At 43.0% G+C, this 23,912-nt stretch overlaps 1 protein-coding gene and 1 long non-coding RNA gene across 2 annotated transcripts; both read right to left on the minus strand.

Moving 5' to 3' along the window:
• Positions 1-427: 427 nt before the first annotated feature.
• LOC129868874 (uncharacterized) lies at positions 428-2,848 on the minus strand. Its single transcript, XR_008761830.1, has 3 exons — positions 1,559-2,848; positions 791-922; positions 428-681 (listed from the first exon to the last, which is right to left on the minus strand). It is a non-coding gene; the product is annotated as an uncharacterized LOC129868874 (long non-coding RNA).
• Positions 2,849-3,986: 1,138 nt separating this feature from the next.
• Positions 3,987-23,692, minus strand: LOC129820756 (protein transport protein Sec24A-like). Its single transcript, XM_055877701.1, has 23 exons — positions 23,108-23,692; positions 19,819-20,364; positions 18,135-18,296; positions 17,022-17,096; positions 16,722-16,894; positions 14,643-14,824; positions 14,393-14,495; positions 13,903-14,029; positions 13,454-13,563; positions 13,061-13,173; positions 12,696-12,814; positions 12,375-12,430; positions 11,983-12,189; positions 11,576-11,699; positions 11,199-11,357; positions 10,693-10,866; positions 10,148-10,258; positions 9,436-9,611; positions 8,587-8,724; positions 7,228-7,332; positions 6,891-6,983; positions 5,542-5,645; positions 3,987-5,172 (listed from the first exon to the last, which is right to left on the minus strand). Exons 1-23 carry the CDS (start codon positions 23,163-23,165, stop codon positions 5,058-5,060), a joined length of 3,330 nt encoding a protein of 1,109 aa, XP_055733676.1. The 5' UTR covers positions 23,166-23,692; the 3' UTR covers positions 3,987-5,057.
• Positions 23,693-23,912: the final 220 nt, after the last annotated feature.

A 23,912-nucleotide genomic window follows, 5' to 3' on the forward strand; every position in this document is an offset into this window, starting at 1 on the left:
AAAGAAACATTTAAACGGCACTGACTGACACTGGAACGTACATTTATGTGACTTGCTAGCTAACTTTAGCTTGCTAGCTCAATGAATGCTGCTGGGTGAAGAAATATGCACCTCTTGCTGTTTTTTTGGTGACCTTCTTTGACCTTTTCTGCTTCTTTTGAGAAACGGTTCGATCCTACCTTGGGGCACTACTTGTTGAGTAATTAAAACACTAAATCATGATACAGTAACTATTGGTCACATATGTATTCATTATAGAATTGTCAGTTATTAACGATAAACCTTTAAACTGCACTCTTCCTCCCCATCTCTAAGTTTCAGCTTCAGATGACAAAACCTGCACACATTCTGAGGGTTGCAGGTCTGCCGACTTCCTATTGGTCACACATTTAATAAGGAGAAATATCCAATAAACCAAAGACATTGCTTTAACTGTGAACAAACTTTATTGCAGACATTTTCCTCAAATAAAATGAAGCATACATAAAATAAACAAGTAACTACAATGTATTTACATTGGGGATAATGTGTGTGTGACAGAGAGAGAGAGAGGGGGTGTGTGTGCATGTTGTGTTTTAAGTTTCCTTGTCACCCACCCATCTCTGCTTTGTCAGTCTTGATAGGCCCAGTGTATGCACTTCTGGGTGTGGCTGTCAGGCAGTGGTGGATAGCAATGCAGATCTGAAAAGGAGATGCAAAGTGACAGTATGTATACAGCTCAACAACATGTTTGTGTGCACATCTGTTGGTGGGATTGAGCATATGTGTATGTAATATAATTCTGAATTACCTGTATCCATTTGGGAATCGTCAAAAGTTTCTCCCTTCAAGGCCAGTGAAGTAGGAACTGGTGAAGCCGGTAAATTAAATACCACAGCAGGGGACTGCTGTGACTACAGCTGAACTACTGGGGGTGGCAGATCTAAAAGAGAGGCATAATTTTCTTAACTGACAATAATCATACAAGTAAACAGAGTGGATGAGTATAAGGCCTAGATTCAATCAGATCGAGCGTTAACCAGAGATAGCTGACACCAACATAACTTATGTTTTGGCGGTGTCTGACGTTGGATCTGTCAAATCGGCAAGCAGCTGCTCTTGATCATTGTTACGAATCTACACCGTGAACGAGAAAGTGTAGGTTATATATAAATAATGACGCTCAAATTCAAAATCATTAAGCTAAATGAGGATTTATATCAGCTTAATCGAGGTGTAGATTACGTCTCAAATTCCAGTGTTTTAACTTGTAAACAGGGATGCATGAGATTTCTGTTAATGCGACTCCCTGCCGCCAACGGCAATGTGCGTTTTAGGTATAACGCCTGGACTGCTTGTGAATTTGACAGCTTTAAACACAGTTCCACCAAAACAACCGCTATGCGGGTGTGATTGAATAGAGCCTCAAGTGAGGGAGAGTATGCATGTGATAATTACCTGCATCACCCGTCATGGACGGTGAAGGGGCAGACGAGTCAAAATATATATCTAGCTAGTATGTTTGTAATCATCTGTAAAGTTGTTTTACATGCAAAGTAAGAAATAAAAGTTGGCTTACCGGTCTGCTGCTCTTGGGAACTAGATGGAGGCATCCACATAGGTAAGCTGGACAATAGAACGAGTCAAAATTCACCCAAGGCTGAAAAATGGCTTTAGAACGTTGGCTACGCTAAAACACTAGCCCATATCAAATGAATGGAATCGAACGTTCGCAGAGCCTGTTTTGACTGGAGTGAAGCTTAGATTCCCATTTAGCCCAAATGGCACAAAAGAAAGGTATCCCTTTTTATTTTACCACTACAATCTGTTCTTAGGACGAAACTGAAAAATTGTAGAAAGTAAACAGTAAACGGGGCGGCAGCGTAGCCTAGTGGTTAGAGCGTTGGACTAGTAACCGGAAGGTTGCAAGTTCAAATCCCCGAGCTGACAAGGTACAAATCTGTCGTTCTGTCCCTGAACAGGCAGTTAACCCACTGTTCCTAGGCCGTCATTGAAAATAAGAATTTGTTCTTAACTGACTTGCCTAGTTAAATAAAGGTAAAAAAACAAAAAAAAAAAAACATCCGCACCTCAATGGAGCCAATTGTGCTTATGTCTGCATAACGAGGAAGTAGGGAAAAAATGTAAACTTCTGACTTTCTGGTCTAGCGTTTGATGACGAGATGCCCAGCCTTACATAATTAGAAAGATATTCATGATTAACATGGTGTCCGAAATGACAAAAAATCAAAATAAAATATACACATTGCGAGATACTTGGCTAAATATACCAGCATGCTTCTCCATAGGAAAACAATGGGGCTCCCTCAGCGTTCCAAGGGCAAAATGTATTTTGGGGCTAGCGTTTGATGACGAGATACACTGCCCAGCCTTACATAATTAGACAGAGATTCTCATGATTAAAATGGTGTCCTATTTAACAAAAATCTAAATATACACATTGCGAGATATTTGGCAAAATAGACAGACATACCTATATTTCCCTATAGTAAACAATGGGACGACCTCAGTAACATGAGTAGTTTGTTTACATTTTAACTAGACGTGAGCTGGTCTCCATTGCAAACTATAGCGAAGCTGCCATTGTGACATAGTACAACAAAATGGGATTAAGAACGTTCGAAAGGCGAGTTGGTGCCACAGTGCTCAATAGAACTAATAGGAGCTGGCAGGGTGTTAAATGCCCTAAAATAATGCCTGCTTTTTCGTGATTACTTAAACCACGACAGGCAGCTGGGATATATTATGAAACTGGGCTCCACCGCGGATGCAATGAAATACTTTTTATTAGAAAAAAGCATTGTTACAAATGTAATGTCGAGCCTAACATAGGAGTTTAGCTAGCGCCGTTAGCACTAGCTAGTTAGCAGCGCTAGCATGTTAGCTATCAAATTGTATATCCAGCAAGAATGTCGAGGTCAAAAACGAAATTAATCAAATAAATGTTTTGTTACATACACATGTTTAGCAGATGTTACGGGTGTAGCGAAATGGTTGTGTTTATATCTTCAAGAGTGCCATGTTAAGCCATGCTGATTAAGTAAAATAAGGCCAATCGGACTGAAATAATGAATAGGCTGAACGTACATTTGACTCACTAGCCAACTTCAGCTTGTTAACTCAGTGACTGGGTGCTGGGCGAAGAAATTGACACCTGTTTACAGTGTTCCCTATGGTGAAATCAGACTAGCGCCACAACTAACCGGTGGCCAGAATTATTACAGCCGTGTTGGTTTAGAAACCCCATTGACAATGCATGGGAAATGGTTTGTCAGTTTAGCCAAAGAATCACGGCTGCCGGTCATATCAATGGTTGGTTAAAGTTTTCCAGTATCGATATCCATGATTCCCCTTCAAGTGAAATATCACAATCAATTCTAACTTAACTCAAGCAACAATCAGTCAAAAGGAAATATTTTAAGGGATCAATTGATCCCTCTTATTTAACGAGACAAGTCAGTTAATACAAATTGTTATTTACAATGACAGCCTAGGAACAGTGGGTTAACTGCCTTGTTCACGGGTAGAAAGGCAGATTTTTACCTTGTCAGACCCAATCTCGCAACCTTTCTGTTACTGGCCCAATGCTCTAACTACTAGTCTACCTGCCGCCTCTTGGGAAAACTACTTAAACATCTATAAGGAATAAAACACGCAAACATTTTATTACTATTATTTAATTCTGGAAACTTCCACAAGAACAAATAATATCTTAAAACCATAGTACTATTGAGACCAGAACAGCAACATCCTCTGGCCTTGTCAAATGTAGAAATGTTAACTGCAGGAAAGGTATGAATTGTGAAGTACAATAAGAATTACAACTTAAGTCACTATTTATTCTGTCATTACTTCTAAGATATGATTTTGCATCAGAAAACATTCTGATATGTTCGTATTGCTTTTCACAGTTGAATTTGAAAAGGCATACCATTTGAGACAACATCCATGTTTATCATACCCTGCTCATTCATGACAAACCACAATTAGGTTTAAAAAGTTCCGAACATTTTATTAGCGTCATTTCACCTTAATATGTTCATACTAAAATCAACAATTCTTTACCATAATGTAGTCTTTTCAATACACAAGTATCAATAAGCATGATTAAAAGATCACAATGGCTTTGTCTGTATTCAAGAATTTCCCATATCCTATTATATTAAAATATTTCATATATAGTGTTTGTATTTAAACAGAGGTTTAATAATAAAAAGTTCCCATAGAAGGCAATTAGAGGATTTAATCAGATCGGGATTCTCATTAAACAAAGCAACGTCTTCAGAGGTGTCGAATGTCCATGACAAGTGAGAGAGAAAAAAGGGTGAGAGAAGGACAGACCAGACCCAAGAGATGACAGCATTGCATTGTTTAGTCAACAACATTCGAAAGGCAGCAAATTATAACAAGGTTAGTTCGCCTTCAAACGTCTACATTTCTGCCTTTGCATTAAGCCTTGATTTGTTCGACACAATAACCAAAATAAAGCACACATCTGTCCTTCACAACTAAAATCGGTAGATCGTTATTCTTGTAGCTGAGATATTATTCTTACGCTCAAGGTGACATCCAATAATAAGTCCTCAGGGCAGGCAATACTCCAACATTGCCTTTAGCATGATACTTCTATTATTTTATTAGCAAATACAACTATGCTTTTGATCAAAAGACTTGACATCCATAACTGTATATGAAAAGATCCTAGAAAACCTTGTTCTTTGAGAATAAACACTGATTTCCTCAATCATTGACGTACATATCGTATCATGAGTTCCCTGGTTTCGACAAGCTGTTCCAGCTTGAAAAATAGTCAAACCAGCAGCAAAATCAGACCTCGCTTAGTCACCTCTGTCCATGTCCTGCTTACCACACAAAGTTTGATTCGTTTGAAAGAAAGTCTGCGGCTGGGGGAAATCTTCAGGGAAGGCAATGATACACACAAAAAAAAATGGTGAGCCACAACCGAAGATGCTGTGAGAGGCAGCAGTCCCTGACAGGTTCCCACCGTTCGTTCACACACTGATGTTCCCAGGACTGGCTGACTGAATACACTGGGTTTACTTGGAGATTTGCTGTTGGACGTGGAGTAAAAACTCATAGTACGACAAGGCCGACTCTGTCCGATCCTCTATCATGTTCTGCAAGAAGCTGGCTTTCAGTGGGCTCTCATCCCTGAAAGGGAACAAAAAAGGGAGGTTGGATCCACAACATTTACACATCGTCTCTTGCAGAATTGACCTGAGCCGGTTGACAGGTCAACAAAACTCCGTAGGCTGTCAACTGTCAATGTGTTCAACCAGATCTAAATACTACACATTCTATTTTGGCCTTTATTTACCCAAGGAAAACATCAAACATTGAATGCAACCAAATTGCACCCTTATTCCCCATAGTGTACACTACTTTTGACCAGAGCTCAACGGCCCTGGTCAACAGTAGTGAACTGTAAGTGGAATAGGGTGCAATTTGGAACGCAGACATTGCCTCTGAACTCGCAGTGCTCTAGTCTAGTAAAGCCACACCACTGTTCCTAATGCCTACCTGATGACATGCAGGATGGGGAAGAAGGGCCTCTGTTCCCTCAACCAGCCAACGAACGCTCTGGTTCTCTGGGACTCTGCAGTGTCCAACTCTGGGAGCATGTTCTGGGAGATTCAACACCATTATAATGAAGCATCTTTATGGCACCCCTTTCAGGAAATCTGTTGTGCATCTCATTTAAAAACAGCACAACTAAAATATACCGTAATTTCCGGACTATAAGCCGCTACTTTTCCCACGCTTTGAACCTTGCGGCTTATACAATGACGTGGCTAATTTATGGATTTTTCCCGCTTTCACAAGATTCATGCCGCCAAAAAACTGAGCACCGTGTGACGTAAATCGAGCGCGCTCAAACTTCCCATCATTCTGATTACGGTAGTCATTTTGTCACCCTCATCATGGCAAAGACACAGAGAAATGCATATGATGCAGCTTTCAATTTGAAGGCGATCGATCTGGCTGTTGGAAAAGGAAATAGAGCTGCTGCACGGGAGCTTGGCCTTGAGTCGATGATAAGACGTTGGAAACAGCAGTGTGAGAAACTGACTCAGTGCAAAAAGACAACAAAAGCTTTCAGAGGAAAGAAAAGCAGATGGCCCGAACTAGAAAATGAGGCTTGGATGACAAGTGGGGAGAAATCCTTCACTAAAACGGGCCGCATGCGAAGAGCAACTTATGGTCAAGTCTGCCAGTTGGTCCTGACAGCGTTGAGCATTGTCAATTTTTTTTTTTTAAATCCACTATCAACGGGTTTCAAAAGGCTGGACTGCTGCGTATTGAAGAGGGCAGCATGAGCTCAGCGGGGAATTTGCCTCCGGATGAAAGTGACGAGCGACAATGAAAACGATCCAACATCGGATGAAGCAATTCTGAGGCTATTCAACTCCGACACCAAAGGAGATGACTTCAGTGGTTTCAGTGCACAGGAGGAAGATAGTGACCAATGACTTTCTTGGTAGGCTACTGTTTACTGCTATTTTTTTTAAAATTTTGTTACAAGCCGTGTTTCGTTAAAGCCTATTTATTTTTGTTACAAGCCGTGTTTCCTTTAAAGGCTGTGTAAAGTTCATTTGTTTCAATGTACCGGTAGGCACCTGCGGCTTATAGACATGTGCGGCTTATTTATGTACAAAATACATATTGTTTTTTAAATTCAGTGGGTGCGGCTTATATTCAGGTGCGCTTAATAGTCCAGAAATTACGGTATATAACAAAAAAGATACAACTACCACATGTAAATACAGTATAATACACAGAGGTCCTGGTGAGTGATACAGAACCTTGACAGGAGCAGAGGAGCTGGGCTGAAAGAGTGAAAAATGGGAGCAGGTGTTTAAGTTCCTTACCATGTTCAGAGGCACAGCAGCGTAGTTTGGGAGCCCCAGGACTTGAGTGAGGAAGTTGGGGTTGCAGTTTCTTCCAATCCAGAGATAGATCACCTGTTCGGACAAAGGAGAAGTCAGTCAAGATTGTGTTCATGTTATCCATCAGTCCGTTTCTCCAGAAAAATCCACTGTAGATAGTGTTGCATGTCTATTTTAGGTTGTACGCCAAGTGACAGATTCCTTTAAAGAAAATCAAGTAAATGAGGGCAAGCTAAAGCATGATGGTGCAATGCATCAGACTCTGGATTATTCATGTGTCAATAACAAATAAATGCATCATCATGGTCATTCTACTAACCGAGCCAGCATCCATAAGGAAGGCCCCATCTCTGCTCAGCTTCTCCACAGACAACTGCTGGACTCTGGGCTGGGGGATGGTGCGCTCACTGATGTTCAGGGCTCCCTGTGGTGGGAGAAGAAAAGAGGGGAGAAGCGAATAAAATAAATAAAGTTAAAGCAGAAACGTACAATATATCCACATGTCAGATGGAAGCAGAACCATGTATAGACAAACAAATGTATGTGGACACCCCTTCAAATAGTGGAGTCAGCTGCATAAAATCGAGCACACAACCATACAATCTCCATAGACCAACATTGGCAGGAGAATGGCCTTACTGAAGAGGTCAGTGACTTTCAACATGGCACCATCATAGGATGCCAGCCTTCCAACAAGTCAGTTTGTCAAATTTCTGCCTTGCTAGAGCTGCCCCGGTCAACTAAGTGTTGTTATTGCGAATTGGAAACGTCAAAGAGCAACAATGGCTCAGCCACAAGGCGTGAAGCTACACAAGCTCACAGAACAGGATTGCAGAGTACTGAAGCTTGTTAACATCTGTCCTAGGTGAGTTCTACCGAGTTCCAAACTGCCTCGAAGCAACGTCAGCACAATAACTGCTTGTCGGAAGCTTCATGAAATGGGTTTCCATGGCCGAGCAGCTGCATACAAGCCTAATATGACCATGCACAATGGCAAGCATCGGCTGGAGTGGCGTAAAGCTCGCCACCATTGGATTCTGGAGCAGTGGAGTTGAGTTCCCTGGAGTGACATCACGCTTCACTGTCTGGCAGTCCAACAGACTAATCTGGGTTTGGCGGATGCCAGAAGAAAGCTACCTGCCCCAATGCAGTGCCAACTGTCAAGTTTGGTGGAGGAGGAATAATGGTCTTGGGCTGTTTTTCATGGTTCCGGCTGTTTAGTTTCAGTGATAAGAAATATTAACCCTACAGCATACAATGACATTCTAGATGAATCTGTGCTTCCAACTTTGTGGCAACAGTTTGGAGAACGCCCTTTCCTGTTTCAGCATGACAACGCCCCCGTGCACAAAGCGAGGTTCACACAAATTCTTTGTCGAGATCGATGTGGAAGAACTTGACTGGCTTTCACAGAGCCCTGACCTCAGAATGGAAGCAAGTACCTGCAGCAATGTCCCAACATCTGTTATAGCAGCAAATGGGGGGGACCAACTCCCTATTAATACCAATGATTTTGGAATGAGATGTTCGACGAGCAGGTGTCCACATACTTTTGTCTATGTAGTGTATGCATTATCATTTAAGACATGATCAAATATAACATTGTATAAACTACAAGAAAATATAGCTTCTCTCATTATCCATCTATGTGAACATCAGGGTTTCCCCTAGCCCTGACCTCATCAGTCAGATCGTCCACGCGGTACAGCGCTGGGTGGATCATCAGCATGACGTAAGCCAGGGGCTGGTACTTCAGCTGACACATGGCAAACACACGGTCGTCCAGCCTGGTGCTTGTACCCGTTCGGAAGGCTTTCTGTGGATCATAGAACAAAAACGACATATGAGCAAAGCATGAAGGAGAGACAAACAAATCGCAGTAGCTGCGTCTTACATTGTCAGTTTATATGACTAGATTTCTTATGGTGTTTTGCTGGTTTATGTTCCAAGACCTAAGCCATGCCGAGTTGTAATAGAACTACAGGAATAGCCTGTTTGGTGGGAGGTAGGTTTCGTCCCAAATGGCATCCTATTCTCTTAATGGTGCAATGCTTTTGGGGGGGGGTTATTTTACCCCCTTTTTCAATCGTCTCATCGCTTCAACTCCCCAACTGCCTCGGGAGAGGCGAAGGTGGCATCATGAGTCCTCCGAAACATAACCCGCCTAACCGCGTTCCTTAACACCCGCCAGCGTAACCCGGAAGCCAGCCACACCAATGTGTCGGAGGAAACATTCAACTGGCGACCGGGGTCAGCTCGCAGGCACCCAGCCCGCCACAATGAGTTGCTAGAGCCAAGTAAAGCCCAACTGGCCAAACCCAGACGACACTGGGCCAACTCTGCGCCGTCCTATGGGACTCAGGCCTGTTGAGGCACAGCCTGGGAAATGAGCCCGGGTCTGGAGTAAAGCCTGCAGCACCTTAGGCCCATGGTGCACTGCTTTTGACAAGAGCAAAAGGGTATCTTTTGAGACGAAGCCGTAGACTGCCAGGGGACTAGCTAGGGAGGGAGTGGGTGGATAGCGTACCTGTTTGAGCAGGGCGAGGATGTAGAGGGGGAACAGTCTGAGGCAAGCGGGGGCCAGGAGGCCAGGCTGCTGGATGGTGAGTACAGAGGTGCGGAAGGACGTCAGAGAGTCGATGGACGCGTTGGTCATCGCGTCCCTGGCGTCACTCAAACTGGCCGTCACTGAGCGATCCACAGCTGGAGAGCGAAACACATCAGGAAAAAAGAACCAAATTCAAACCTCAGCTACGTTTTTGTCTCAGGGATTGTGATTCACAAGTTACATGAATGTACAGTACATGTTTGTAGTCATGGCCTTCATTACAAGAGCAACCGTTGGGTTAAATCATTTATTTTTGCTTTATATATATCAGGGTAAACTATCAATAATAATGGTATAATATTACAGTAGCTTCTCTTTAGAAGAATAACATTTCATCAGTGACTGAATAGACATGGGTAAAACCCCCATCAACACACTATATGAAGATTAGCCCACAGTCAGTTTCAGTTAGCTACTTGGATCCCTCAAAGGTCACGGTAACCAGGCAACCATCTGATATCACTTACAACCATCTGTCCATGCAAATTAGGCAACTATGGTAGGGTGGGGATGACAAGCCTGCGCTCACTATGAGACATTAACGATCACAGGATGGGACACACTAAGGACTTCACTGTGATGGAAATAAACATGCCGTTAGTAACCACACAAATACCAACAAACTACCTACCCATGCTAGCCAGCAGACAAGTGATGGCCTGGACATCAGCCCCAGCGAAGATGTCGGATAGGGAGTTGACAACAGGCAAACACATGGTGTGGACTCTGATTCGTCGCTCTCCTGTAGAAATACAACACCAAGCAACAAGTTACTGTTTCAGCAGTACAATGGGTATACATCTGAAATAAACATTGGTCAAGTAAGGAAACAAAAAATATTAACTCAATTGCACTTCAGAAAGAACATGTTAACATTTCGGTATTCAGTTTAAAAAGTGTTCCACCTCAACCTTTCATGGCTCACGTTTACAAACATGGAGTCTGAGTCCCAAAAGGAACTCTTTTCTCTATGTAGTGCACTTTTTTTTATTAGCCAGAGCCTTTTGAGTCCTGGTAAAAAGTAGGGCACTATGCATGGAATAGTGTGCTATTTGTGACGTATACAATGAGTCTCAACCAAGTAAATCCCACAGAAAAATAATGACGCTTTTTGGTAAACTCCCCTATACTATCACAGAGTTCCCCAGCCCACCACAGCAGCTCCAGACAGTATACCTTTGCTGGACGTGTAGAGCAAAGCAGCCTGGAAGGAGACCGACTGCATGTCCACCAGGTTCTCTTCAATGGACATCTGCACAGCGAAGCCTGCATCTGGGTTCACGTTGGGCAGAGACAGCAGGTCCGTGGAGCGCACAAAGAAGTTCCCATGGAACGTGTGGATGGACAAACCTACATGGAGGTTAAGGGGTTTGAGTTGAATATTCTTCTCACAATAATCAAAATGCAAAATAGATTGAAGTGGGTCAGAGAGATTTGAGTTAAATTCATTTCAAGTTCATCCTCCCAGATAAAGAAATCTACTGGAGCAGGACAGACTCACAAGTTCACAGGGTTAACATTATCCTTCATCATTGAGCATTGAGATTATCAGCAAATAATTGACACAGATTTAAGATGAAATAAGATGCATTGTCCCCGAAGGGAAATTCGTCTCAGACAATTAAAGCGCTGCTGCTTTCACATAATACAACAAAATCAGCACAGTGAAAAAAAGAAGTCACCTTTAGAGCAGCGTATCCTCATGACAGCCTCGAAGCCGATCTTGCGGGTGAGGTACCTCTTGAGATCCTTCTGGAAGCACTCCACCCCGGCTGGATTGTGCTGCTGGTGGTAGGAGGGGTAGTAGTACACACTTCCCGCTGAGTACCTGGATATGCAACCTGACAGGAGGAGAGAGAGAAGATTGAGAGATTACACATGAATCCAGCCAAGGTATGATGTTCTATACACAAGGGGAAATTTGATTAGTCACCAGCAAGACACATACTGTACATACATCAGAGACATGCACAGGGCACTGATTGCTTGTGGAATAAGGTGCCTTCGTAAACAATCACACATTGTAATGCAGATGTATGCGGCTGAAGGCGCCACTCACCTAAAGAGGCCAGGTCACAGTACTGGGAGCTCAGTAGGAACAGATCCACAGCCACCTGCTGTCCTGAACAGTCCAGGGCCAGCTTCTTATAGAAGTCTGTGGCAGGAGAAAGATGCTGGATATCCTGGGGAATCAGCACACAACACAATGAGCACCACAGACAATAGTTTAAAACATTTCTTTTTTAAAGTGGGTATATTATGCACAACACATTTCTGAAACCCTATCTTTGGGATTGAAGTTATCATGTTTCAACCATCACTGCACAACAGGCATGCACATTGCATACAACTAGAAATGTGGGCGCATCCCAAATGGCACAGTATTCCCTACGTATGGGACATATAGGGTGCAATTTCAGATGCAGAACGTATAAACCAGTGTGAACCGGTTTCTCTAGTCTCTACCTTGGCAGAAGCCCTCTGGTTGGGGTCCTCTCTGGACTTGAGGGCCCCCACACCCAGGCTGGGCAGCTGGGTCTGGAAGACGGACACACGCCCTCCGGTGGCCGACAGCAGCTTGAACGCTGCCTGCAGGGCTGGGCCTAGAGCACACTGGGTCTCCATGGTCTTGCCAAACATCTGGGGCAAGCTCTTCAGCAGATCCTGCACCAGCTGCAAAAATAGAAAGACATTTACATAAAGTATTGAAATGCTAAATAGAGGCTTAGGCAAAACTAAGTGACCCAATGTGAGTGTGTCTCGATTAATTCAGGCAATGTGGTTAGTTGTTTGACAGATTTGAGTCATAGCCTTTTCGTTTTATATTAGCCCGTCTCTGGGGAATATTAGCTCCTTACCTCCTTGCATTCATTGAGGTTCACTAACAGGCTGTCTGGTGTTGGTAAAAATATATCTGGAGAAAAAGAAAACACAGCACAGAAGACCATTAGACTATTTTGACCTCTTAAAAGTACAGTATATGATCACTTCTAGGCAATGAATTAGTCTACAGATGAAGCTTGTAAACCCTTGCGCCTTATCGTTTTTTTTCTTACAAGACGCAAATAAACAGCACAAATAGAACAGACAAAACAGACCCCACACAATGTAATTTAAAGAGCTCCGGGCCCATGTTCACAATCTTCTCTCATTCTTTTTTCTCTCTTCTTTACTCTCACCTTCGATGTCAGAGACTACGAGCATCTGTGGTTGGGACAGGCCCTCCTGGAGGTTGTAGAAGTGGATGGTGCTGTCAAATGTGATGAAGCCAATCTTTGTCCTCGAGTCCCCAGGGAGCCTGGAACACAGACAGGCATTCAGAAGGACTTGTTCAGCAGACAGTCACAGGACACACATTTTTTGTTAAAAGCTATATTGTTTTGGGGTTATTGGAGACGAAACACTTTAAAGCTAGCAAGGTTTTGACTAAAACTTCAGGAAAATGTTTGTTTCTTAAGCCGAGAACATAAGAAAACGGACCATGCTGCAAAGGCCTAATCAGCTTTTTTGTCAGTGTCTCAGTGGTGACGTTGATCATACATACGCATTGATGTTCTCGAGCAGTGACTGACAGACGACGTCTAGGTATCCTGTTTCCACCGCATTGTGGGATACGTCCAGCACGATGAGGTAAACAGCAGGCTGGGGGGGTCTCAGCTGAGTATGACAGGTTTCACCACGTCAATACATAGACTAACACAAACACGCAGACACAAAATATGTAAAAGTTTCCTAGAAAAACGGCAGTAAATTATGAAACTTAAGCACATCATAAAGCCTGTTGGAATCACTTCATGAACACAGCAGCAGTAGCACCCAGCTCACTTCATCCACATTGTATTAGCGGATTAAAGGGGACAAAATTCCACATAGAAAATATATATTTTCAGGCAGAATATAGACAATCAATCTTGAAAGACTACATATGTGTATTTACCATGTATTCTGATGGTGCAATGAACTCGAGGGTGGCATTCTGGACCTCAGGTCTTTTGTGTGGCTCGCCATACGATCTGCTGACTGGGTTGTACATGAACTCCTCTGGAACTATACCAAACAAAGATGGAGGTTATCGTCACAGTCAGAAAGGAGCCGCACCAGGCTTGTCCTTGTCCATCACCACTAATATCGGCAGGTTAACGATATTCTGGACGTTTAGGTCAAAGCGGTGTGCTTGAAAACCTTGGTAGAGCATGGGTGAAGTTAGTCCTTGTGGTGCTTGTGTGAATTTCCATTCTTTTTTCAGCTTCAGACAAGCCTAACTTCTCACTTGGAACCTCATTTTAGTGTTTAATTAAATAATGAACATTGGATCTGGTCAAAGGAAGTGCCGTATATGGGGAATAGGGTGTCATTTGAGAGGAGCTTGGTGGCTGTGGTCCTCACCGTCGTTGACCCGGTAACACAGGTTACACTTCCATCTCCTCTGGTCCAGGAAGGTCACGAAGGGGTTGATGTACGTCCTGCAGGAGCGACACCTCACTATAGTGCTAGAGGTGACCACAGGCAGTTGCTGCAGTGCACAGACAAACCAAAACAATTAAGGGGCAATCTGGGATTAGTACATACATTGTAATGAAATACTGTATATACACCGATCGCCTCTTGAATAATTTTACTTATAATACAGCTAGTTGCTGCAGTGCACAGAGAAACAATTAGATTGTCATAGCCTATCATCAATGACAAGTCCCACACAAATCTTTAAAAAAAACAAATTGCATTTCAGACATGATCACAGATGTGTAGATTGAAGACAATTTTCCTAGGCTATATGCATCCTTTGATATTTTACTAGAAGCGGGACTGGTAGAAGGAAGATTCTACTGAAGGTTGGCATGTTTTGCCTGTTGGGAGTGAGTGGGCAACGTCTTACCGAGAGATCTTTGAAGGGATGGAGGAGCAAGCCGAGTGGGAGCTTGGCTTTGTTTAACAGAGACTGGGTCTGGGGGATGCTGGTCAGGGTACTGCGGAAGACCCTGTAGTGAAAGGGAGATGCACAACAGGTCAGAACCAGTACATATTATTTACATGTAGGGTCAAGTTCAAGCACATTAACACACAATATTCACATTGTGGTGGGAGGGTTGACGTTGAGAAACAACGCCAGACAAACTACTACGCACTCTGGGTGGCAGTTGATTTTCTGCAGGTCCTGGGACAGGCAGGGCGTAGGAGGGGTGACTGGGCCCGGAGGGAGCAGGCTCCTCTCCTGCAGCAGGTTGACCACCCTCAGGGCCTCTGGGGTCTGGGACTGCAGACTCAAACCAGACAAGGAGGGGCTCAGTTGGGCTGGACCTGCAGAGGGCTGCGGAGGGAAATTAGGACAGTTAACCGGTGAATACATTGAATGAGGGCAGCACTTAACTAGGATACACCCTTGAGGGTCTGATCAAAAAGTAGTGCACTTGTGCATCCCTGGTAAGTTTCAATATTTCAGTCTATGCATGTCCTATTTCAACAGAGTTCATTTTAAAAACGTCTGAGTGTTCAATAGTCAGACATGCGCTAAGATCTGACTGTATATCATACAGAAGATTCAGCTATGAACTGTAGAATTTAAAAGTGGAACTGACAGCATTTTAGCATCATAAAATAAATTCATATACACCCCCAGGAAAAAAAATATTTTTTCCTGAGCACTTCGATATGGTCATTTTCACAAATTTATAGAATGTTTGGGAATGACGTATAGTAAGGCATTTGTGAAAATTCTTTAGCAATATAGAGTGGGAAAGCAGCCGTGCATTTGGACAATTAATAGACACTGCAGTAAATAAAACCTAACAAAAACATCCGTCTTGATCAGAACCGGAGTCAACGCAGACCGGTGCCCCATAGCCAATCAGAGATTCAGTAGGCATATATGCAAATAAGTCATTTGCAACACGTGCCTGCAATCAATCACTTCGAACTGGACTGTGTGATTACAGGCAGTAGCGCAACTTTAGATCAGAACGCATTAGTCAAAAGCCACAAAATACACCTGAATGGATTTCTGCAAATACCACGGGAGTCCTCACATTTTGGAACTTCACAGTCTATTGATCAAGCCACCATGAAAAGTTAAGCTTTCCCCCCCCTCAGTTGCCTATGCACATCAACAAGATAAACTAATGCTAGCAAGATAAGCTCAAATCTAACGAGGGAACATAAGATAAACCCTCTAACTAAAAAATAAATAAAATAAAAGTAGTTGGCTGTCAAAATTGCACTTAAACAATGGGGAATAAAATCCTGCTCGTCCTTCTGCAGCTTGCCTGCCAATGCATGCTTGTACTAACCCAAATACATTTGACGTCAAATAGATTTGATCGACAACTAGTAGATCTATTATCCACAGTTAGCATTTGTTCAAGTTCAGCATAGCTACCTAGGAAAGCGATGTACATTTCTTTCTAGCTAACCAAATGACACCTGCCTCTAGCTGTAGCCACTGACAAAAGGTGAGGGGAAAAGGTCAGTCACTCACACCTCCAATGATATGACATCCTCCCAGCAGCTAGCGTTAGGCGCAGTGTTTTTAGCTTACTAAATAGATAAGCTAGCTCAGGGGAGTCAAACTCAATCAACGCACAGCCATATTGAAAAAAAATACCCCGAATTTGCAGGCTAGACAGCCTATTTGTTAAAAGAAAGAGCGCAACTGTGTCCCAAACTGCCCATTGTTTTATTGGAAATAATACGGCCCTTTGTAATGTCCACTTATTGGATGCTGTATATAGGACTTTAATATATTAAAACTAAAGACATATGTCCAGCCTTTGCTGCTATGCTTGCAGATGTACATAATACGCTGCGGCCCTAATCAAAAAGGTATTTAGTAACTCCAAATCGTAGCTATAGGTTTGTTGCAACATTTAAACATGTTTTTCATTTTTTTGCACTGCATGGATCACCAGTGGGGTTGAATGCCAGGCCAGCTGTGATTTACAACAATAGCAATAGTTTTTGGACTACTATCCATCTATAACTGCATCCACCTATTCTGCCAACTATGCCTTACCGTACGTACATCATGAAATAGATAAAAATAGGTTCTAACATCTGTTAGTTGGTTTTGAGGCATAAACTGGGATTTTGATATTTATTATTTACTGATAGTATGATTGTCCGTTTCATATCTGCAAAGTAGTTCAAACACTGTCAAATAACATCCAAGACTTGAATTGGCAAAGCATAGAGATGGAAGTCAGGTCGCTTACCTGCTGGTATGGCTGAGGATGGGTGTAAGGCTGCGTCGTGGGCTGCATGGGATGTTGCATGGTAGCGGCGTTAGGGGGTGCCGAGGTGTTCTGGTACCCCGGGGGTAGAGAGGGGTAGGATAGACCCATGTGTCGAGTAGGGGGGCCTGGCTGCTGGGGCGGGAGTGGGCCAGCTATAGGGACAAGCACCAAAACAGGCCTCATGTCAGTTCTTAGTGATGCTAGCAGTAAATCTAGGGGACTAAAAAGTTACATTAGTCATTCATTTCTGATGAAACTATAATGTAGTGGACGACTGACCCATTGTAGGGCCCATCTCCAAGTGATCAAAGCTGTTGGGAACTTGAGCACCATTACCAGGTGTGGGCATGTGTCCTGTTACAGTGCAAACGTAACATTGAGGGGTCAGAATACAGATGCATTAAAACAACAAACAAAAACACCACTACTTGTGTAAGCACTTAAAGGCACAATCTGTACATTTGGGAAAACTTAGTAATTAGCATACATGTTGTTTGTGTTATGTTTCAGGTCAGTTGTGATTGTACGTTGTATCATTGGGTTGAGAAAGGGTTGAGAACATATAATAATGTGTTGTATTGTGTATTGTGCTGCCTAATAATCCCCAGTTTACAATTGGCTCATTCATCCCCCTTCTCTCCCCTGTAACTATTCCCCAGGTCGTTGCTGCAAATGAGAACGTGTTCTCAGTCAACTTACCTGGTAAAATAACGGTAAAATAAAAATAAATAAATAAAATAAATATGAATTACGCATTCAATGTACCCAATTCACAGTCACAATGACAGACAGTAAGACAACGTGATAAATTGGACACATGGGGGAAAACACAGACAAACTTGGAAATAGTGTCAGATGTAAACAGGTGATATCTGAAATATCCATGGAAGTTCCAGGCCTTTTGTTCCTTGCGAAACCATGTTAACAAATCTAATAGAAGACAATGGATCAAATGGGATCGTCATCAAAACTGCACAGGGTACACAACACACTGACAGCGACGAAACCACACCTGGACACTCAAAATCATTCTCCTGGTTCTCGTTCTCAGTGTGGGAAGCATCATCACTAGCATCACTCTGACCCTGAGCTGGCATGGTGGGAAGACAGAAGGCAATGAGACCCAAAGGGGGTGGCTGTTGGGAGCTAGTTCCACTATTGAGAAACCCCACGTTAGACCCCGCCACCCCAGAGGAAAAAATAAATATTGATAAAATGAATGTACAACTACTGAACCACAAATAAACCACAGTACAAATGTGGATTCTTCAACAAGGTAAACAAACTAGGATCTGGTTCCCCTCCTATTCATTAAAAGGCTAAACTGATCACAGATCAGCACTCCTACTCAGACCTTCCCTGAATATGGCATCAGAACTGATATTTCCTTACCATCAGTCTTGGGGCCAAGGGGAGGGGTGGCATTGCCCATGGGGGGTCCAGCAGTGGGTGGGGTGGGTCTCACAGAGGGTGGAGGGCCGCCGTAAGGCGCTCTCATACCTGGCTGGTATGAGTGAGGAGCTGCCATGGGGTTCATCGGAAGAGGGGCAGAGCCTGGACAAAAACATTTAGGGTCATTAGCTACACATATTAGATGCCTCTTATACAGTATCCTATCCAAACACCCATCAACTAAAACCTTGTACAATTGTTTGACATTTTGAATATTACATAAATGGTACCTACATAATATTGTGGTGCCAGCCCTGACATCAACCTGGCTGTGGCACAATGGCTGTGGTCAAGGCTAACCTATCACATAACCTTAGACAAAACTGGCAACTACACATCATGACAATGTAACCTATAAGACATGGGGGTATATGAGAACTACCGTGCATAAGAGGGAAAACGGCCCGTGGCGAGCAGCATTACAACCCCACACTGGAGGTGACAGGTCAGGTAATGTCAATGAACTGGAAGACACCTAGGTGACTACTGAGACTACACTGGGGCATTCCAAATAAGATCAATCTGATGTTGCTTCCAACATCAAAGATCTGTCATTCAGAGATTGTAAGTGTGAATAAATATTCAATCATCAAATCAACTTGAATGAAAATAGTAAACTGGACAGATTAGAGTGAATCATGTTAAAACAGAAGTCAGGAAGACAGTTATGTCAGCCAGATAATGTGATATTTCTTAGACCACAATGTTGTATAATGCAGTAACGGCTTTGATCATGAATCACTGATGGCTTCTGACCAAAAATAAGCCACAAACCACTACAGTGGTAGTAAGTTGTGACTAAACTATCTCACTTCCCCAGAAGTTACTAAAACTAATTTGGCCTGTTAACAAGTATCCTTGAGTAAAGAGTGTCTGCCAAGGAGATATGTGTAGCCAAACTGATCTGTTCGTGTGGGAACGGGAGCAGGAGGGGGCAATGTCCACTTTCAACATCAGTTAGCTAGACCACAGAACAAGGAGCCAGATGTTTCACCGGATGTGCAAATCTGATGCATCCGGGTAGGCATTTCCACTACCCACCAAATATGGCTGAGGGGAAGCCCAGTGGCTGACAGTGGGAGAAGATGGAGTGAGATTGACTTCGGTCGACATTCTGCCCATTTTCTCATCGATGGAACATTTGATCTCATTAGAGCGCTATTCACAAAACTAGAATCTGTTACGAACAGAGTGGACTAAGTTTTGTAGACTTTACCCCCCCAAAAATTAAAACGTGGTTTAGGAGTGCAAGGGCAAATAGTTATTGGACATACCATGCTAGAACGCGCCAATAGGATCTTGCTAGCTCGTGCTTGGCTCTGCCCACCTCCTTGCTTGTTCTGCCCACTTTGATTACGTTTTTTCCCCACTGGAAACGACAGGCTGTGGTCTATCTTGGGTTAGTTCTAAAAAAATCTTAAGCTAAACCACCATCGGTGCCACCGATGTGGAGTGTCATTACACAGACAAAACAACCATAACATGTCATAAAACATGTCATAAGATCATAATGATATCTCAAGTTTTCAACAAAGTGTTCTTCATTGTAGAAACAAACAGCTGTAGAATATGTAACACTTAATCATGCAGCCTTTGTAGTGCTCCCTCCAGCACTGTGCTTTACCTTGCTGGGTGTATCCCTGGAGCGAGGTGGGAGGCCCCAGGGGTTGCGTGGCATTGTGGAAGACAGATGGCGTTGCGTGGTACTCTGCCGAGGTGGCCTGGGGGGTTGCCAGGCTGGGCGAGGAGGTTATGTGATTACCCACAGGCCTAAGGGGAGGCACGGCCATAGGAGGCGGTGCCCCCATTGATGGAGGAGCTCCCATCGGTGGAGGCCCCCCATACTGCCAGGCTGGGGCGTGCTGGTAGTTGTTAGCAGACACAGGTGGAGGGGTGGCATGCGCTGGGGGCATCCTGGAGCCTGGGCCAGGGCTGGCAGACTGAGGTGGGGTCATGGAATGTTGAGGTCCCATAGGAGGCCTTTTTAATATGGGCTGACCTGGAAGGACCTGGTTAGAGCTGACTGGTGGGATGGGCTGGTAGGGACCGGAGTTATAGAGACCAGGGCCAGGCGGCATAGCACCCTTGGCTTGCATTGGGTTGTATGGAGTCTGGTGGGCCATGTAAACTGGTCCGGGTGGCTGCAGCGCTACTGGATTCTGTGAGGGACCTGGAAGACGGGAAAATGATACGAGGTTAGATGACTCCAGGCCAGTTTGACTTAAAGACAAGCACCATACTCTGACATCCCACGTGAATGTCCCTATAGTCTGCATTCAAAACATAGAGGTTCATTTTGCATGGCACAGTGTAGACCATTCCATTGGTCCTTAAGTGAAATCTCCACCCCCAGGGCACCAGGCCATGCAAAACAAACTACATCAATAATAGCCCACTGCCTCATTTGCATGCCAATTAATGCAGATGAAGATAATCTCACTCTACAACCATTGTTTCATTACTACACTATGAACTGCATGGCAGTACTGATTGACTAGGCCAACAACAGTTATGCAACAACGGAAATTAGGATTTAAATAGACTCCAGGCCTCCAAAATAAGAAAAACAATCTGTGGACAGACTGACAAAGCAATAACATTACTCAACACACTTAGAGAAGGATATACTCTTCTCACCTGGATTTAAAGCATGCTGCTCCTTTACTGACAGTGAGTGTGAACAGAGAGGAACGGACTGATTAGAAAACTTGTCAATAGAGAAGACAAAAACCCATAATCCCAGCATTTCTTGGCAGCCCCGGGGAAATTGCCAAAATGAAGCTAACGGCCAGCCACAGCTGTCATGTTGAGGGCTTCCTCCAATCACAGTGAACCTGGCCTTGGCCGGGTACAACTGCTCAGCCAATTAAAGAGTAAGATGAGGCAAATGAGCACGACAGACAAGAATAGGAGTCACAGGAAGTAGATCCTGTACAGCAACGAGGGTCTATCGTCTTAAAGTGGAAACAGTAAATTGAGTTGGATGAATTCAGCATAGATTAAATCCACTTTGGCAAGAACAATAACACTTGAGTGCTAGCTTTTGCTACCAACATAATAGAACAGTAATCTAGAGAACATACGAAACGCCTTCTGTTAGTAAGATGGATGTTTGAAGCATCTTGGTTTGATCAGAGTTGAAAGACCAATGTTGGAGTAGAGGCATTAAATTGACTAATGCAGAGATATGGAAAAAACAAAGCCAGATTAACTCTATCCTAGGAAGTTTAATCATAATAGCTCAGACACCAGTAGGATTGTCAAACATTTGACAACACTTAGCACCTCTGAACAGACAAATCTCATGTTCACACAGCAATGACATTAAAGTCGTCAGTCACTCAGACTTGTTAAATACTCCAAACCAGAAGGTGGCAGTAGCATTGTTAGGCAATGCATGCCCTTGTGTGTTGCTTAGTCTACGGTCTCGATTCCAATGTTCTCTAGCTAGCTGCACTAATGTTGCTATTTTGTAGAAAGCCCTTGTTGATCCTTGCCAGATGGCCACAGCTAGATGACTACCTAGCAAGATTACTTAATTCAGTCTCCATAATGCCAGTGCTAGCTCATAGCTAAATGTTTAGCTAGCACAACATAGTGCTTTCATTAAGTATACACACGGACTTCTCCACATTTCGTTGTGTTGCAGCCTGAATTTAAAACTGATTAAATTGAGATGGGTTGTCACTGGCCTACATCTAAAATGTCTTAAGTCAGTAAGTATTCAACCCGTTATGGCAAGCCTAAATAAATTCAGGAGTAAAAATGTCCTTAACAAATCACATAAGTTGCATGGACTCAGTCTATGTGGAATAAGTGTTTAAAATGATTTTTTAATGACTACCTCATTTCTGTACCCCACATTTACCTGTAAGGTCCCTCAGAGCAGTGAATTTCAAACACAGATTCAACCACAAAGACCAGTGAGGTTTGAGCATAGTTAAGTTAATTACACTTTGGATGTTATTTTAATACAGTCACTACAAAGATACAAGCGTCCTTCCTAACTCAGTTGCCGGAGAGGAAGGAAACCATTCAAGAATTTCACCATGAGGCTAATGGTAACTTTAAAACAGTTAGAGTTGAATGGCTGTGACAGGAGAAAACTGAGGATGGATCAACATTGTATACTGAATAATATAACAAACGCAACGTTTTTACTGAGTTACAGTTGATAAGGAAATCAGTCAACTGAAATACATTTTATAAGCCATAATCTATGGATTAACTCTAAAACGACATTGGAGGCAGTTTATGGTAGAAAAGGAAAATTCATTTCTCTACCATAAGCTAAAAGATACATCTACAAACATTTAAACGAAATACTGTATGAGTCTATTCATTCCTATGGAGGACTGCTTTTCTGAGGAGTGCCAATATGGCCGACCGGTTGCTTCAAAGCCTCTTATTGGCCAATACGTAATACAAGCAATCCAGGGTTTATATACACCATTGGTATACACAGGTCTGTTTACGAAGCATGTGAAAAATACAATTTATTTCGAATTGCCAACTAACTGCAATTTGTGTCTTTAGAGGACAACCAAGTTTAGCTAGCTAACATTAGCCAACTCATCTGACTTGTCTCAACTATTCTAACAGATAAATGTTAGCTACCTGTCCTAGTTGGGGAATCAACGCGCTTACTTACAGCTATCCAAATAACGTAGCTATCTATATGAACATGTGTGCTTGTGGTCTCGATAAGAGCAATATTAAGTTAGCCCACTACTAGTAGCCATCATTCATGGCTAGCATTATTACCAGGGCAGCAAGCTACTGTAGTAATCTGGCCATCTTGCTAACAAGCCAAGTCAGATAAGGTCGGATAAAATCTTATCTTGCTAGCTAGCTAGTTAACGTTAACGAAGAAAGCCAACAGAAGATAGTTAACTCGTGGCGAAAGTACTCACCATTTGCGTACGGCGGTCCTCCTGCCCCATTCTGAGAGCTAAAATCTGTACTTGACATTATGAAATAGACACCGACCGTAATCAAATATACTGCAGAAATGCTTGGTTGTCGAATAGCTAACTGCGTTTTACTTGGCTAAGTTAGCTGTTTACCTAGCAGGGTAACGTTATATGTTTAGTTAACGGAGCGACTTTGCCACACAGGCTTTCAGGTAAAACAAAAAGTGAATTAGCTAGCCCACTTGTTAGCTATCACAGGACCATGATTGGGCCGTTCCCCGTTCAACTACGGGTGTAGGACTTGTCAAGACAATCATGTGAGGCCACTGAAATCACTTATCGTCTTGCACAGGAAGTTGGGATCACCCAGTAGACGATGGCTAGATGGGGTACAGATTATGTCCAAAATAATTTGTGTTGCATTTTAGTCAACCCTTAACATAACCTTAACCTAATTCTCAGAACCTGTTACGATTAATTATCCAAACCTGCAGCATAAATTATATTAAAAGTAAATTATGACATAAACTGTATCCATCGTAGTCCCACCCAGCAGGCTCAACGTAAAACCTCCTCAAGCATGCGCAGTTGGTACACGTGGCACTTCCTGTGCATAGTTGATTTCTACAGTACTGGAAACAGTGAAATGCTCACAATTTTGTACTGTCTTCGCTTCCTTTGATGTTTGAGTCCAAAAACATGGGATCAGTTCAATACATGGTGACAGACTGGCTTTTACAAATAAAATTAGTTTATATAAAACCAGACTAATGCTTAACGTTTTAATAAATACTTTTCTCTAGCG

This window comes from Salvelinus fontinalis, chromosome 2, assembly GCF_029448725.1.
Source record: "Salvelinus fontinalis isolate EN_2023a chromosome 2, ASM2944872v1, whole genome shotgun sequence".
Lineage (NCBI taxonomy): Eukaryota > Metazoa > Chordata > Actinopteri > Salmoniformes > Salmonidae > Salvelinus > Salvelinus fontinalis.

Excerpts from the sequence above, each read along its gene's own strand:
- LOC129820756 (XM_055877701.1), bottom strand. The coding sequence starts at position 23,165 with ATGTCAAGTACAGATTTTAGCTCTCAGAATGGGGCAGGAGGACCGCCG. Across the intron at positions 20,365-23,107 it reads AGGACCGCCGTACGCAAATG|GTCCCTCACAGAATCCAGTA; the intron begins GTGAGTACTTTC and ends CCCGTCTTCCAG. Across the intron at positions 14,496-14,642 it reads AAAATCAACTGCCACCCAGA|GGTCTTCCGCAGTACCCTGA; the intron begins GTGCGTAGTAGT and ends CTTTCACTACAG.